Source organism: Xiphophorus maculatus, chromosome 16 (genome assembly GCF_002775205.1).
Source record: "Xiphophorus maculatus strain JP 163 A chromosome 16, X_maculatus-5.0-male, whole genome shotgun sequence".
Classification (NCBI taxonomy): Eukaryota; Metazoa; Chordata; class Actinopteri; order Cyprinodontiformes; family Poeciliidae; genus Xiphophorus; species Xiphophorus maculatus.
This window is the reverse complement of record NC_036458.1, coordinates 9,028,148-9,045,888: the sequence shown is the minus strand read 5'-3', so window position 1 is coordinate 9,045,888 and position 17,741 is coordinate 9,028,148. Positions and strand designations below refer to the sequence as shown.

Sequence of the window (17,741 nt, the reverse complement as noted above, 5' to 3'; positions counted from 1 at the left end):
TTTCTCCTAATGTATTATGTAGCATACCTCCACAAGACAAAATGGACAAGACTTTATTTTATTTTCAAGTTTAAAAAAGGGAACACATAGAAAAGCAGCTTAAAACACTTCAGTCTTTTTTTTTTTTCCAAGTTGATTTTGTTCTTTTTTTGCACATTTCATGCATCTACATTGTCTGTTTCATTTCCAGACAGAGACAGTCTCTCTGCCTCTTTATTCACCACACTAACACAGGGATGCCCCCGCAGATAAAAGCGCCACGGTTTCTTAGCCCACTCCCCGTGGGACTCGATACCGACGCGTGGAGCTGAAGCTATATCCTGGGGTTTTGGGGGACTTGTGTTTTGATCATCCTCGAGCCACACCTCGGGGTCAGAAGCCAAGTCTCTTCGGTCAAAACAGCGAGGTATATTTAGAGCCTGGCACAGCTTCGAGGGCCCGTTGCAGAGCTCTTTGTCCTTCAGTTGCCGGGCTCCCTCTTTGCGTCGAGCCGCTCTCAGCTCCCTCATCGCAGGCTGGCCCAGCAGGGGCTCCAGAGAGCGCAGCAGCACGGCAGCACCCTCCCCTGAATAAACACAGCACACAATCTGCATCAGTCAGCAGGGCTCTGCTTTGTTTCCTTCCTTTGCTCTCTACTAACCAGTACCGAAGAACAAAAATCGCTGACTTGCTTTAATGTTAGATAAATACTGAGTGGACCTAAACACAATGAAACGGAAAAAGGCTCTCTGAAATTTTTTTCACATCATATTTGCATATGCAAACATTGTGAAATGCGGATAGGGCACATGGCGCCGTTGGTGGGTAGTGAATGTACCTTCACTGGACACATTCATGCAGAGGTAGATCCCGTAGATCGGATACACGTAGATTGTGCCGGGCTTCATGAACATGGCCGTGTTCCTCTCAGTGCGTTTGCCCCCTGCTGAGTGAGAGGCTTTGTCCTCCCCTCCAAGATATGCTTCAGTTTCCACTATTCTCCCTCGAAGCTCAGAGCCATCGGCACGCCTGCGGACCAGCACCTGCATGGAAAAGTCTAATTTTATAATAGCAACTGAAATTTTAGCTTTTAAAGCTAAAGAGTTAATAAAAAACACTGAACTGATCTGGTCGCACGACAAGATATATTCTAGGAAATGTCACAGACAACACTAGTTATGATAACAATGCAGGTGTAAAAGAAGTTGTTTAGGAGGCTGTGTAAAAGTAAGTTGAAATATGTATTTTAAAATATTTCAGGATTGCTTTACACAACTTCCATTAAGTGGGGCTTTTTTCCAAGTAATTTTTCCCCTTGAAGCACAAACTGCATAAAGTATTTCTTGCTCAACCCCTTATGTTTCAGTGTGTTCACTGTAAACCTTCTAGGTGCCACGCTTACATGCTTTCAGGTTCCACCTTGGGCCCACCTTACAATTAGGTTATAAATTAACACTTAAGATAATGGAGTTTTGATATTTGGTCTATGATCCATGCTCATCATTTTTGTGAATTTGTAATAATCAGGTCTGTTCTATTTGTTGCCTGAACCAGATTAGCTTTACTTTACTAAAATATTCTGTTCTCCCTCTTTTATAGAGCAAATCTTCCCCCACATTGTAAGGCAACCCAACCCACCATGCTGTTTAGCTGTCAGGACAGTTGAGCCTAGTGATGTTGCAGATGAGGGTATTGCCAATAACAAATTAAAAAAGACTGGTACAGTTAACACGTTTATTAGAAAGTAATGAAATGTGGTTTTTACTTCCTATTTAGACGAATACTGCGGCTTCTAAAAATTGCTGAGCTACTCTAGAAAGGTTGATGTAACAACACCCCTTAAATAAATAAGTCCATGTAAATTTAAAGACAGATTTCAAGGGTACCTTGCCGAGGAATGCTTTGGCCAAACTGATGCAGGGCTGGCTGAAAAAGTCCTGCCCCAGTCTGCGCTGAGGCTCGTTGTAGTTGAAATAATGGCTTCGCTCCGGCTCGAGACTTTGAACAGATTCACACAGACCTGGTTGGCTCTTCAGCTTGGCAGGAGAAGCTCTACAGTTCAGTTCAGTCTGGTTTCTACGCAACAGCAAGCCCGACTCTGTGTGTGTAGCAGCAGCAGCCACTGCCAAGTCTTGGACCTTTCTTTTTCTTCCTGCCATCATCTTTGCTCATGTTACAGCGAGCTTTGAGTTTAAATATCTCTACGACACGTTTTTTTTATGTACTCAATATATTTCCGTATTTCAAAGCATTCATTTTTACCACCGGTTGTTATGAAGGCTACATTTGCTGTGGCGTTCAGGAAGTAAATATGTTTCTTAAAGGGACCGCTCACGAATTTAGGTCAACATCTGATGGGAATCGCAGCTCTTTTTTTGGGATCTGAATCATTTGGCTGGGTTTGGGTTAAAACACAACCAATAGGTTAAAAGCTATTGTACTAGCTTTTAAAAAATGGTTGGAAAAAATGTCAATAAGTATTTACATACAGTTTTACTATTAATCAACGCGTGTTTTTTTCATACTGCACTGCATACCACAACACATACATTAAAAAAAGAAAGTATAAAGCACAAAAAGGCTAAGTACATGTCTGTGCAGTCCTCTTTCAAATTTCTGTTCTTTGTTATGCTTTTCAACTGGTTGGTATGAGTCTATTTTCACACTATTTACAAAACAAACCCATTTAGAGAAGAATTGACTCCTATCATATGTAATAATTCCAGCACAATTACTACCTAAAATAGAGTTGTCTCCATTAGTTCGCATTTCTGACACACACACACACACGCACACACACACAAAAATACATATATTTCGGAAAGCACTGCGATTTCTTCTTGCTGAGCAGTCTTTTTCTATCTTCATTTAACTAATGATGAGATAGATATCGTGTTCTCCGCTGCCTGTTTCTAGGAAATGGATGGTACCTATTTGGCCCCAAGCAGTGTGGATCCATGTGACTCTCAGGAACACTAATTGTGTGTGACATGGCTGTGCCACAGAGTGCCGTTTCACTTGCAAAATGGTGGCAGTAGAGAGCTCGAGAGAGCATTAATCAGCAAGAAATTAAAAAATATATATTTTTAAAAGCTACTTTTAGATAGATACTGAATTCCACGCACCACTGAAATTTAATTGGGGTTAAATAAGGAAACAAATCTCATTACCCTATATACTATAAACACATCCATAACTCTTTGATTAAGTATTTTTTGAGCTGCCCAAGATTGGTGAAGCATTTCACAGCAGCAAAATTATTAATAGAAGCTCAAACTCTCATACCCTGTGTAGACTGCCAGTTTGAATTTGAGAAATATTTTTTATTTATACAACCTCTTTTGGAGTCTGTAGCAGAAGCTTTGCACCACAGAAACATTCTTCCAGCCTCCCTGTGGTTCTGATATTCCTCTGCCTGCTGTGCTAAATGTTGGCAGCGCCCTGCTGCAGCTCCTTCTGCACATCATTTGTTCATATTCCCAAGTCTTTTCCTGATCTCTTGAGCTCAAAAATAGTTACACACATTCATCTGTTTTCTAATATGCCGTAACAGCTCAAAATATTTTGCTGGGAATTATTCTTATAAATTTTTACCAAGCATATACCTTTGCATAATGTTATATGTAATAATGTATATTGTAAGTTGAAAATAATTATATTTTTGAAATGCTCACAAAATTCTATTCAAAAATGACAAATAATACTATTAAATGAATTACCAGACAAAGCACTTCAGATTAATGAAGCTTAATGACATGCATTGAGTTTTTAAGGATACATTCCAGAAAGAAAAACGCTGAGCGTGTCATGTCCAAGTCTTTTCACATGGATTGTTGACTTTGTTCAGGCTGGTAGACGAGGGAAGGCCGTCGTCTGGGAAGCTGCCGCTGATAATCTTAGCTGAAACATTTTGGCAATGCTTTAGGCATTCTGGTTTGCTTTCATCTCCTGCTGGCTCCTCATTGGCTGTGACGCCAAGCAGAAACTCCAGAAACACGCAGAATGCTGCCTGACTAAAATTATCTCACTAAAGCATGAGTCAGAGACATGAATCACAAAAAAGGTCGTATCTAGAAAGTTTTGGGGTGTTTTCTTTAAAATATATTTTTTTATATTTTTCAGTCTTTCTTTAATTTTAAAGAAATTAAATATTTGATTTGCTTCAGCTAATATTATTAATAAAATTATGATATTAACTGTATCTTATACTATATAGATTATATAACATAAAATATCTTAAGTGACAGAATGTTAAAGAATGTTACTTGTAAAATTCAACATTTTGATATTGTTGAAGATATACTGTATATATACTGTATATATAATATTTTAAAGCAATAATTTCTTGTAGTTTCTATAGTTCTTACTGAGCCTTTACTGCAGACTACTCTTAAATAAAGAACTAATAAAGAAGAAAGCTAACAAATAAAATAATAACCAATAATTTTCTATACACCTGTTATGTATTGGATGCTTTCATAAGTTGTCTTCAAGTGGCTGGCTGTATTGAATTCTTTGTTACTAAGAGCATGTTAGAGCCCAGAGGCCAATTATATGCGATGAGATTAATAATTGATGATAATTAATGATTCAAGACTCCCCTTCGTTGTTTACTGCAGCCATTTGGTGTGTGGTGCACAACTGGTTGAAGTCTCTCTGGGAGATGGAAATATGACTTCATTTGTGATCCATTTCACAGACCTACTTAACAAAGACATGTCTATAAGGAAACAGGCTTGTCTTTGTCCACATCTTGAATGTTGTCCCCACAACCTTTAACTATACCACATAATTTGGACCATATGTAGACTGTTAATCTGGAGTGCATACATAAATTACATACAATTATAGATGTATTTATTTAGCTTGAGAGTCTGGAAGTTTTTTTTTTTTTTCAGTTAGAGAGACATTTCTGCAGAATCATGTTTATTGTAAACTTACACAGTGCATTAATAAAGATTTATTAACAGTGCATTAATAAAGCTTTATTAATGCACTGTGTAAGTTTTCAAAGTGAAAGGCCTTTTAAGACTGCTTTAGTAGATCATTTAATAATAAAAAAAATGTTGAGCAGTTTGTTTTATTGTTTTAACCTGCTCCAGTCCAGTAACCCATCAACCATCGCTGATAACAGTTTCATGTCTCAAGTCACACCTGTGGTTTTCATAAATAACAGCCGCTGAGCCAGGTTGAGGTTTCTCTGCTCTTATCAATGAAACAAGGGAGAATAAATCTGCACAACCATGAACTTTATTTAACCTCCTAATTCTTTTCCTATCAGAATAAATTTGCCACATTTTCCAAAATATATAATGTTTTGTTCTTCATAACACATGGATGTTATGATCTATGCTAACAACTTAGAGTTGTGTCTCATTTTGGTGTTTCACGCTGATCAAAGGGGTAACCTATACAGGTTGTCAACACAATTTAACCTCTATATACCATGTCACTCTTACATGAGCAGAAAAAAAATCTCTGTTCTTATTCCAGAAAGGCTTGTGTTTCTTGTGTCTCTTTCTGCAAAAGGAAGCATTTTATGGACGGTCTGACATGGCTCTTTTGGTTAAACATTATCCTTTCACTCGGCTCTTTTATCTGCGACTGACTGATGGGCCTTCAGGGGGACGTGGGAGCTCTGACAGGTCCTTCATAGCTTCCGTAATGCTGCCTTTGACCCAGCTTTAACCCTCTGCAGTCTCATGGGAAACTTCACCATTAATTACTCGCTTCATGGTTTATCAATCAGGGACTCCCTGGCGGCCACTAAGTATTCCTTACACAGATGAGTACATGTAGCACAGTTAAAAAATCTGACATATTCATTTAATTTATGATATTATTTTTGCTTAGCATAATTTGAATAGAGTGTAAACTCTGGTTTCAAATAGTTAGCAGTAAAAAAAAAAGCTTCTTGTACCAGATTGTTCTTCTGGGAAGAGAGCTGTGGAGCAAAAGTTACAAAATCTAAACCACACAGTTAATTCCTGTAAATGGAATGTATTATACCAGAAAGAATGATAATGTCCTACATAATAGAGTTACATCATAGATTTAGCATAATTGAAAGCAAACAAATGCAATCTAGCATTGTTCCAGTGCAGTGAAGGAAATCCTTCTAACTATGTTTTAACACATCTTTCACTCATAAGTGTCTTTCTGTTGACAGAAGAAAATAAGGTACATTAACATATAAACGTTAGAAAATTACAAAAGAAGGAAAGTCCTTCTATTTAAATCACTTCCATTCAAACTGTTCAAAAAAGTATGGATCAATATCTTTAGTCTGTGGTTGAGCTGAGAAAAAATTTACTTAATCTCTTCTTCCTGTGTTGCTCCCCTGCTCCCTCCACTCCCTTTCTCTTGGTACTTAATTTAAAATTTTAGATGGTTAAACTATCCCACATAAAAATCGCAATCTCCTTTAAAAAGCTAGTACATTATCAGTTCTTGCCAAATGCTACGATGTAAACACATGATGCCCGCATGCTTCACATAAATGGTTAACAATCATGCAGCAAAATGTTACATTTTATTATTAAGAAACAGCAAAAATGTAATCTTAAATGTACTAATGTAATAAAAAATATCTACTTCTAATGTGAAATGTATTCCATTTTTTTATGTATTGCCAAAATACCAACAATAATATATATTGTGTCTTACATACTTTCTGGAGATTATTCCAAATATATTAATTTATTAACTACATGTCCAGATAGTACATCTAAATACAGTGAACTACATAACAGTGATGGGTTTTTCTTTTTCAATTTAATGCTTGTGAAAACATAATTAAAACGAATAGCAAGTAAAACTGAACCAATCAAACATCACATTATAATTGTTGCTGTGATGGTAATATATTTTGAATTAAGAAATATGCGTCTTTATCTGTATCTTTGCAACTCCTATGGAGATTAATGATAATTTTCAGTCGTACTGAATGAAATGTATTGGAGAACATGGTTAAGCTTACTTTAATGGGTTATATTTACATTTATGAGTGTATTTCTAATTACTTGAAATCCATGTCTTTCTACTCTCTCCTTGCGCTACAGAGTGATCTGGGGAAACACTTACACCATAAAAACTTTGAATTAGGGGCTGATAAAGAAGGCCAAATGGAACAAATAGCATTTGTGAAACAGTTTGCTGATGAATAATTTGTCCTTGAAATTTCTCAACAATTGCCACGGTTATTTCATTCTTTATAAACAACAAAGAAAGGAATATGCTGATGTGTCTAGCTTGACAGATTGAATTTGCATCAGTGTAACAAAAAACCTCCAGAATATTGTTACAATTTGTGTGAAATGAAGATAAAATGTATTCTTTATGCTACTAAATGGGAATAACATACCAAATTAACTGTAATCTAAAGTTTTGTTTATTCTAGTATAATTTGTCTAATTATATGAGAAAGAGTTTAACTAATGTAACCAAATTCCATGTAAATTGTCACGTTTAGAGCCCCTTGTCAACACGTCAAGGCTCTCTGCTTCTTAGCATCCGCCTCCCGCCTGAAGACTATTCCCAGGTGAATCTGAGCTTTCACTGATGGAATGTACTCAAATGGGCTTTTTATTAAATGGAGCAGCAAGGTGTGTTACTGGTGCCGCAGAGGAATCTTGTTCTCCTAAGTCAAATATTTGCTTTCGAAGAGACTTAAATTCAGCACACGGCTACACCTGGCTTTCTGCTCCTACAACAGAGCATTGAAATCAAATTGCGCTAAAGTCCAGTTTTGCACGTTAGCAACCACTGCATGAACAAATACTCAAAGGTCATGTGCTATTAGGGTAATAAGCAGAATGTGGATTCTCCGTTGTTGTTTTCCTTACTGGATTCTGTGTAATCCTACTGTCTAATCTTTGCTAAAATGCAGCATTGAGCAAAATCCATGGGCATGTGATGTTATACTCATCATCATTGAGTCATGTGGACAGATTCCATTAAGAGGCCTGAAGCATAAAAATGTTTTCGTAATAAATCTCTCATAGTGTTTTAAGTTGTTTGAATTAGTAACAAACAATAATTCATATTAGACCCAGATACTCAATTGCATACCCGCCGAAATATAGTTTTTTTAAATTAGTTTTAAGAGGCATTTGAGAGCATATGTGATTTGTGCCCTTAAGCTATTTTGCATACATGGGAGAGTTTCCTCTAAATAATTAAAATGAAACTGAAACAATGAGGATTGTGAAGATCCAGCCAGGTCTAAGACAATACATAGAGCTATGCTCTAAACTTAATACTATATATTAAATAAGGAGATAAACAGTTTTATGTTTTTCCAGTTTGAAGTCAATGCATCTTCCATTCATGTCTTGAAGATATTAAGATCCAAACATTAAAGTAATTTATTGCAGTCACATACAAATTGGTGGAAAACTTTTAAAGGTGACATAGTGTGGAAAAAAATAACAGTTTTAACTAGCTGCACTTATACTAGCTAAAAAAAAAGACATTTGAATCTACCTTTTAGTGTGAGTTAATTCAAAGAGCCATTAATGAGCAGGTTTCTACATTGAAGTTACAAAAGTTATATAATTTGATGTGACATATGGAGGTTAAAGTAGAAAGAATTATCCACACATTCACCCCCCACTTGATCTCAAGTGCGTGAGGCGTTTGCATGGGAAATGTTGCTGTGGTCAGCTGTACTGGGCAGCCTGTTTTCAAACATCAAACCCCACACTCAGAGGATATGAGAGCCCTGCATACATGACTGCATATGAAGAAATTATTTCACCATGAAACAAAAGATTGTTTGGGTGTAGCAGGCCTGTGAGGAGTAGGACAGAGTGAGAGATGGAGTGAATATACTCCTCCTCCCCCACCTTACATTGTTTGCTCTGCAGAATGTTGTTTTGATCATGGGGAAAAGGCAGCTGCTCTGTACAAGTCAAACTATGTCACTGATATTTCCATCCTGCCTAGGAAACATGTCACATTAAGATAATACATATTCTTTAAGATAATATTAACAGAACTTTTTTTTGTTCAAGCCAACAGCCTAAGCATAAGGCATATTCTTTAAGCCTTAACTTTTCCAATTCTTGTCCCTGTAACCTGCAGGTGTTGCAAAAGTGTTTATTCTTTCACATAAACAAAATACTTTTAATGTTTCATTAGGATGTTATGGAGTTAAAGACTTGTGACAATTATGGTGTGGTATGTCTCAAACAGTTCTGCCCATTCTCTTTTTTCTAATAGTTCTGGCATTGTCACTGATTCAGGAATGGTTTACTTCAATAAGTACAACAGTGTAAGGTCATGTCCTGAATACAGTGGTGTGATCCTTGATTGACTCAAGCTACAATTCTCTAAATTCTGGAGCTTTTTGTTTCTGAAACACTTTTTCCTTCCACCAAACTTTCCCTAAATATGTTTGGATACAGCACTATATTTTGGACAGTTTTTTTTAAGCCAACAAAAGGTTTACTCTCCCAGTTGTCAGCTGGACAACTGCAGTTTTTTCCCATGATATTACAAGCAATAACATCACATCACTCTCCCTTTTTGTTTTTCTCCAGCAATATTTAAAATTAAATTTCAAGGTTTATTTCAGGGCTTTTGTTGGCTGTAACATTAACACATATTTCTTTGTGTGCAATTAATTCCTTACCTAAATTAACTTTGAGATGATATTCTAACTGATTGGGACGCATCTGTGTGGCTCACATAAATCGCTGCGGAGTTTTTTGTTTGTTTGTTTGTTTTGTTTTGTTTTGTTTTTTGTTGTTGTTTCCCCAACAGAAGCAGTGGACCTGCATGGAAAGGGTTAAATGTTTTTCGCTCCCATGACCCAAACGGACCGAAGATAACGCTTAGTCACCCCGATAGTTAACCGGGAGAAGCAGCGCCTCCCCGTGTACTCACCGATTGGTTAACGCACTTCTCGGGCTCGCCTTTCCGTCAGACCGTCTTCAGCCCAGGGCGGGGCTGACTCTCCACGAAACTGAATTAGGCTACAACCGGCGGCAGAGAGGGAACTTCGGTCGCTCGCTTCATGGAGCAGCGTGGAAATGCTCCGTACGTAGGAGAGAAGGGGAGCGGACAGCAGCCACATCCCTGTTACACCCTTCTATTTCCCCGGTTGTGCCGCAGCTGAGACCAACACTGAAGCGATTGGATTTTACGCACGGCACCAGGACTGGTATTTAAAAAAAAAAAAAGAAGAAGAAAATCACACATCTGTTTGGTGGGGGGGAAAACCCCGTTTGTTGCCGCGCCGCTGTTAGGATAATGTAACAACCGGAGATCTGCTGCCTGTGAAAGAATCTCAGAATAAGGATATCTTTTATACCGCTGGACATTTTAAGGGTGAGTTGTGTCATTTTTATCGTGACTGTCTGCTGCTGTGGTCGCCCCATACGGAAGGTAGGCAGGCAGCAGTCGGAAGAAGCGCTCAGCGTCGTGATTATTAAGAAGGAAACGAGCTCGTTCAAAGTCGATTGAATTTACCTGCCAATTAACTGGTCAGCGTGGGAACCCTTAAGATCCAGGTGGCAGGTCACACTTTGGGACACTGTGTTCTGTGCCATTTGCTGCTGTTTGTAGCAGAGTTGTCATTGTGAAAGTGGAGAATTTAAAGTGCTCCAGCTCTATAGCATATAACTGGGTTCGCTCCAATAGGCCCAACCGGCTTTCTGAAGATAGGTACTGCTGTATGTGTCCCAGTGGAATGAATGGGCTGACATGTGCAGGGTTAGTAAATAACGTTTTCTACTTGAGCTTATACTTGAACAGAAATTATGAGATTATTTTAATAAAACCCTCATGATGTCTAATTCGACATTACTGTGTTTGAGAAAAACTTAAGTTTGTGGTATGATTTTCGATTTTATTTGGAAAGATGGACTTGACTGTGAGTAATTGGTGAATGACCAAGCCACTGACACCATGCAGTTTCACCATGACCTCATTCATATTTGTCTTCCTCCCACTCTACCTCTTCTTCCTGGTCACCATCAGCATCCTTCTCCCCATGCAAACTGGCTCACACATTTCCTTTCATACCACTGCGGATGACTTAATAAATAAATGTTTGTGTAAGTTTACCAGAAAAGAGAATCAAGAGCCAGAGTTTTGCTGTGCTTTGTCCCAAGATTGTTGCCTTTGTGTTGCACTCAACTGTGTCCTAAAATGACTCACAGTTGAGAGCCATGATATTCAAATAGTTGCAGCACCCCCCTTCACCCCCCAAAAAAATGTTTTAAAAATGACTCTGTGTTCTAGGGCAGCATCACAAGCAGCCTACATATTAACAATCTGTGGTCTTGTTGACAAGTTACGCTCATCACTGTCCTACAATACCTGGCCAGGATGAAGTGAAACTGTAGCCACACTGTATTAGAAAGTGCTGACTTATTTTGGCAGCGAGGACGTAGAAGCACATGGCCAAGTTTGTGTGCCCAGTGTTCCTGAAACATTATCACATGGAGCAAGAGGGGTGGGTGATGTAATCCGACCAATAAAGCAGACCCCTGGTGTGTGATAGTGGCAGTCATGCTCATCCTCTGTCTCTGCTCCAACTGGATCCCAGAGAGAATATTCCCAAAGTGTCCTGTTGTTGTGTTGTGGTCCATTTATATTCCAGTGTTGCTTCTAAGCAGCTCTGCTGAAGCAGATCCATCATCCAGTGGGGCCTTTTATCGACAGGCCGGTATGAGAGTTTTTCAGGCGTCTATTGACGGGGCCACACCATAATTATACCAGCATGACTCATGGCACAGTTTCTGTCTGTCATTCCGGCCAAGTGCACAGTCCTGAAGAAACTCTTCATGGTGTTGACTTCAAATACAGAGCAGGATTTCATGCTCGCTGCTCATGCTGTCAACTTTCATTCATTGCCATTCTTCCAAAGCTATTTTTTCCATGCATCTAAAACAGGGGTGCCCAAAATCGGTCCTTGAGGGCCGGCATCCTGCATGTTTTAGTTCTCTCTCGGGTTTAATTCACCTGGATCAAATGATGGCTTGTTAGAAGGCCTAAGAAGAACACTGACATGCTGAAAAGGTTGTTGGTACTACCAGGTAGAGAACTAACACATGCAGGATGCCGGCCCTCGAGGACCGACTTTGGGCACCCGTGATCTAAAACTATTCAGCGCCAAGAAAACACTCCTCCTCGAGTTTATTTTCCATTACTGACCTACTATCAGTTAAAGATGATACACGTAAAAGGACAACACTGTTATTTTGTTGACATTTGTTTCTTAATTTTTCATTCTCAATGTTTAACTGGACTTCATGGAAACTTTCCTGTTCCCAAACCTGGGTGTACCCTCTGGGATTGCTGGTCATTTTCTTCATTTTGTCTGGCTGGAGCTCTCTCTGAGTTGAATGAAATGAGCGTCAGTAGGCTGAACAGTTCCATGTGTGTGAAGCACATGATTCTATAAGTGACCTTAGGCTGTTGAAACCCACAAAATGCATCTGAATCACATGCAAAAAGCATCCTGAGGCAATGTAAATTCTACAGCAACAATGCAAAATGTTGACATTTTCATTATTTTGTGTGACATCTCTTTGATTTTAAAGTATCACGTGCTTTCTTGGTGTATACAGGATAATCCTGGAAGAAATCCTGGCAGAAGCAACAAACGATTTTAAACTGGGGTGTAAATTCACCTATCAGTGCGAAGTTCTTAAATATGCCACGAGATCTATAACTGAGAAGAATCTTCATGAATTTAAATGGCCCAGCCAAAGTTTAGACCCTAATCTAGACATCCATCCAATATAACTGAGCATGAGCTGTTTTTCAGAGAAGAGTTCATTATAGATGTGCAGAGCTGCAGACTTGCCACAGAACGTTTCCAGCTTCAGTTAACACGGTTCTACAAAAAGTATTGACTTAGGAGAGTTGAACCCAAATGCACACCATATTTCAACGTATTCATATTTCAACATTTTTGAAAACCGTGCATCATTTTCCTTCCACTGTACTGTTACACAGGGCTTTGTGTTGGCCACATTAAATATTAATGAGCTTCATGTTTATAGTTGTGATGTGGGAAAATATGAAAAGGTTTACAGGTCACTGTGTGCTTTGTGTTGAGTCTGCTACTGTTAATATTTGCATCCTGTTAACGGCAGACATGGAAACAATACTTGGACCTGTTAAACACGTAGACTAACTTGTTCTTCCGCTTGGGAAACAAGAAGCATGCATTCCTGCTAAGTAAAGTGTTACAACTGATCCCACAATTGAGCTCAAATGAAGCATAGTTTTAAAAACTTGTTTGCCATGTTCGATTACTAGACATTTAGAAAAGCAGCATTTGAACAATTTCTCCATCACACTGGCTCAGTGCCTAGCTGCCTGACTTTGATGTGGTTGTGGTTTTGAGTAAATTGTCAAAAAAAAAAAAAGATTTGTCTTCCTCTGTATTTTTGTTGCATGAGTTACACTGTGATGTCTGTGAAATGCATCTGAAATATAACATTCAAGCAGACACATTTTGTTGTCATATTAGCGGAGTAATAAAAAACAACATATTGCGTCGGATGTGGACAATTACTGCACAAGCGACAATTATTGACGCTTGTGCAGCTTATTGTTCTTTTAGGAAGTGAGGTATGCAGTCGATTTCTTGATAGAGTTCAACCATTGCAGCAGCTGTACCTATCCTCGTGACACCTTTGGTGGTTGCATGATGCAGCGGCCTGCATGACGATGAAGTCAGTTGTGATGTAATGTAGCAGCAGGGCTATTTCAGGTTTACCTCTAAGCCTCCAAGGCTTCCATCTGCCAGCATACCACCCTGCCTTTCTCTCAGTCAGCACCTCATCTGTCATGAGCTGAACATGAACTGGCATTCGCAGAACATGCTGGAAACCTTTGACACACAAGGAAAGCTGCAGATAATTTGACATGGAGTATCCAAGTCACAACGGATGGTTTTATTTAACTCAAGGTAACATTAGCCTGTTAAATGGCTGAACACATCTGATTTAGGATTGGCGTTTTTATCATGATTGAGGGTCTTCACCCTGAGGGCAAAGCTCATTTTCCAGAGAGATGGGAGTACAGTGTGTGTGTTTTTTTCCCCTCAAGGCTCAGTAAAACTGCAGCAGCACCTTTTTGAACTTCGGTCTTCCTCTTTGAGTGTGAAGAACTCTCAGAGGTCGGGTTGATCAAATAACTTAAGAAATTCTCACCTTTACATGATACTCTGACAATGAAATGGATACCCCAGGTGTGAATTGTTTACTTGGAAGATTTCACACCTTAAACACGTTGGTTTAGTTACTGAAAAGCAACTAGTCTACCAACTAATTTAATTTAAGTACATGAATTCTGAATAGATTGATTTTCTTTTTAACCCTCTATGGCATGGCGTTGCCCTCAGGCAACAAACCACATAGCTGTACCTCACATTGCTCCTTTATTTTATTTTTTGGGGGGCATGATTTTTGACATATTTTTGTCCAAAAAATAGTTCTTTTATGAATATAGTTTTTGTTTGATTTGTATTTCATTTCTCATAATCAGTGTAGACAATCTTGGTGTTCTAGACCAATGTTACCCTGAGGCAACAAACCCAAATCTGGTTCCAGGAGGTGTCAGAGTCCGATTTTATGATTGACATGTAATTAGGGACCACCAAGCTCCCAAAGAATGCAGGAAAATATTTCTTCCCCACAAAAATAAAAAGTCATGCCATAGAGGGTTAATTACATTTCATTGTTGTACATGACTGTAATAATAGATCAAATTCTTGTGTTTAACAATTTGACATTCAAATTATTTAATTTCCAAAAAGAGACTGTTCTTTTTAACATACATCTGCGAGCAATTAGCTGACTAGAAGTAATGAAGTGCCTGCACTCCTCCAGACTGCGAATACTCACTTTGAGTAGAAAAAAAAGGGGGGGAAAGCCTTCCTCAAAGACACATTAGCCATTAATATAGTGTAAGGAATAATTCATTTGATCCAGGTGTGGAAGCTATAACTTGACAGTGACAAAATGCAGGTGAAATTATGAAGTGGTGGGTAAATGTGATCAAACAGTTTGGCAGGTTTGGGATTTGAACAATTGACCTGCTGGGTCAGCAATGCTCCAGAGCTGGTGGTCTGTCAGACAGGGATGTAAGGACTGCAGACAGAATGCAATGTGGCGAAATGACAGAAGCAATGACAGTGTGTGAGTGTCCACAGAGCAGAGGCAAAGGTTGATAACCCAGAGCCCATCTGAACTGAAAAATACCCTGATCAGCAGAATCAAATGCAGACAATAACATGTTGAGGAGGGTGGTATAAAAGGGTTTGTTGGAGGCCAAAAGCTGTTTTGCCTGTTTTTTTTTTTTTTTACATTCATTCATTTATTTATTTGGTCACAATCCCTGTTTATGCACATAAAAATGTTCAGCACACGTTTAACTTTATGCAACATCACCAAAATGCATCCAACTGTTAATTATATGAAAAGCACAACTGTAGATCCATAGAACAGCATTATAAAATTGTTTGTAGCAACATGATGTTAATTTATCACCTTCCTGCAGATTTAAAATGTTTACACAGAAAAAAACAACAAATGGACAATCAATTACTCTAATCCCGCTTTGACTGCTACTATTAATCATGCCCGACTTTCCGAGTGCACTCGCAGCAAAGCATTACATACGGAGTGGATTTATGATCTATTCATTGTAAAATAAATGAATGAAAATTAAACAAGTCTTTAAACAGTTTCATCTTGTGGTCAACATCTATTCCTTACTTCCAAACTTCCAGGGGCTTCTGACAAACTTTTTTTCTTCTTCCCAGATAGGAGAAATATTTTCATGGATATGGATCTCCTCCAATTCCAAATACAGAGCCTGATGTTGTCCTGCTGTTTTTACATGGCTGCGTCTTTCATTTTCAATGACTTCAGGTGTGGCAAAAAATAACAGGGGAACTGAGAGTGTGAGAGCAGATGCTGTTCACTTGAGATATCTCTGATGCTTTATTATGTGGAAATAAATAAAAATGTCAGGAAAAGGGACACCTCACATGTGACTGAATGAGTCTCCTTAAAGCCCTAATGCCTAATTCATTACATCTTAATCATACAGATTTTATAGGACCCTAAAGTACAAAAAGGTCTTTCAAGATGTTTGTTTTTGCAAAATTTCATGTTTAACTTGATACAAACATGTTACAAGTGTGTCTTTGAAACAAATAGTGGCTTTTCTGACCTTAAGATGGGGAAACGCAACACATGATTAAAATAAAAACCTTACTGAAATGTTGCTACTACTATTAGTTCTGAGGAACCCTCATTTTAAATACTGGTAAATTTAGAACATGTTCTGCTTTTAAAGTTGCTGTTAGGTAGCTGGAGTGTGCTTACTTTCCCTTAGCTCATTGTTGGTTCAGACTTCAAACTTCAGGGAACACCCAAACCGATAGAGTATCCCAACCCTGACACAACGGCGACGAGAGAGTGAGGTTTTAAATAGGGTACCTCCCGCCCAGGCCCACTCCTGCTTTGCTCCCAGCTCCTCTATCTTTGGAACGGTCAGTTTTCATGCCCAGAGGCTGTGAATCCTCATTGTGTACCAGACTGCTAAACATAAACTGACTGTTCCCTGAATGGAAGCGCACACACAGATTTGTATCTGGAGAGTTTCAGCAGTCTCAACAGCATCACATCCACCAAACTCACTCCAGCTGCTTTCCCAGAAATGAAAAGGGCGTGTTTTGGACCACTGTCACATTTCTTATTTTGACTTTTTTTTTTTTTTTCTGCTGATGTTTAACTTGGTTTGAGTTTGATTTTTTTATTTTTTACTAAAATTGAATCTTTTTAAAAATGAAAAATACAAATGATTAATGTGTTCTTTGAACCTCTAGGTACTAGCTTTTTTGACATAAGTAGATTGGAATTTATTTTTAGCTGTGGTAGAAAGCCAGGCGCATTTTACGTCTTGGAGCATACCTCATAATGCAACTCTCGACTTGCTCGGTCTACATTCACATACCGCTTATCCAATATGCCAACGTTCCTGCAAGTTTCCCTAGCTGGCCCAGCTTGTAATGTTATGCATGGAAAAGTTTTTTGAAAAATAACCTATGTAAAACCCCTCATTTCTGTTGTGCAAATGAACATGCCCAGGGTTTTTTGGGAGAAGGCTTCTTTATAGAAGCCCAGTGTGGTGTTTAAGTGTCCTCTTAAAATGACGAGGAAAAAAACTGGTGTAAAAGTGATAAATTCTTTGAACCTTCCAGAGTTAAAACAAGACAATATGTCTAACCACCCACACATTTAGCGATGATTTCATTATTTGAATTTGGAAACATTGCTAATTGAGTATGCTCTGACTCGAGGGGGAAAAACTGACTTTAGTTCCTTTCTAAAAGACTCTGTGTGTGTTTTCCCTTGTTCCATCAGTTGTAAAAGGGCCTTCCTCTTTCTGGGCTTTGGGACCGTCCCAAAGGACCTGCCCCTGTCTTCCCTGTTTTCCTGTGCTTTTGTCAGAGGTTTTCCGCATATCTTTCATCCCTGGTGTATGGCGTCGGTCTCCCCACTTCCTTAACATTCATCCTTAGTTTTTACAAGTCTCTCAACCCTTCCCCCCCCTCTAAGATTTAGCTTTGCTTTCTTTGACAATCGGGGTGTTCATTAAATGAATTAATTTTAGTGAGCTGCAGCAATCCGTTAGTCTCTGTTAAATGTCTTTCCTATCCATAACTCTCTCACCTTCCATTACTTATCAATAAAATTTTATCCGAAACAATCTCACATTTTCTATGAACG

At 38.6% G+C, this 17,741-nt stretch overlaps 2 protein-coding genes across 5 annotated transcripts in view; one reads left to right on the top strand and one right to left on the bottom strand.

Moving 5' to 3' along the window:
- Nucleotides 1-44: 44 nt before the first annotated feature.
- mpg (N-methylpurine DNA glycosylase) lies at nt 45-3,879 on the bottom strand. The gene is made up of 3 exons (XM_005809057.2): nt 1,866-3,879; nt 818-1,022; nt 45-565 (listed from the first exon to the last, which is right to left on the bottom strand). Exons 1-3 carry the CDS (start codon nt 2,139-2,141, stop codon nt 159-161), a joined length of 888 nt encoding a protein of 295 aa, XP_005809114.1. The 5' UTR covers nt 2,142-3,879; the 3' UTR covers nt 45-158.
- Nucleotides 3,880-9,886: 6,007 nt separating this feature from the next.
- Nucleotides 9,887-17,741, top strand: part of rhbdf1 (rhomboid 5 homolog 1) — a 31,947-nt gene continuing 24,092 nt past the window's right edge. For 2 of the 4 annotated variants that reach the window (XM_023348824.1, XM_023348821.1), the window contains exon 1: nt 9,888-10,311. The gene's annotated coding sequence lies outside the window, so the exon portion shown is untranslated. Of the gene's footprint in view, nt 10,312-17,741 lie in introns of all 4 variants that reach the window. The other 2 variants (XM_023348823.1, XM_005809038.2) reach the window with 2 other exon arrangements.

What these genes read in the sequence shown, in the direction of transcription:
- mpg (XM_005809057.2), bottom strand. Translation starts at nt 2,141, where the DNA reads ATGATGGCAGGAAGAAAAAGAAAGGTCCAAGACTTGGCAGTGGCTGCT. An exon ending in CCAAAGCATTCCTCGGCAAG is followed by an intron (nt 1,023 to 1,865) that starts GTACCCTTGAAA and finishes TTTTCCATGCAG; the next exon opens with GTGCTGGTCCGCAGGCGTGC. An exon ending in CATGAATGTGTCCAGTGAAG is followed by an intron (nt 566 to 817) that starts GTACATTCACTA and finishes GTGTTTATTCAG; the next exon opens with GGGAGGGTGCTGCCGTGCTG.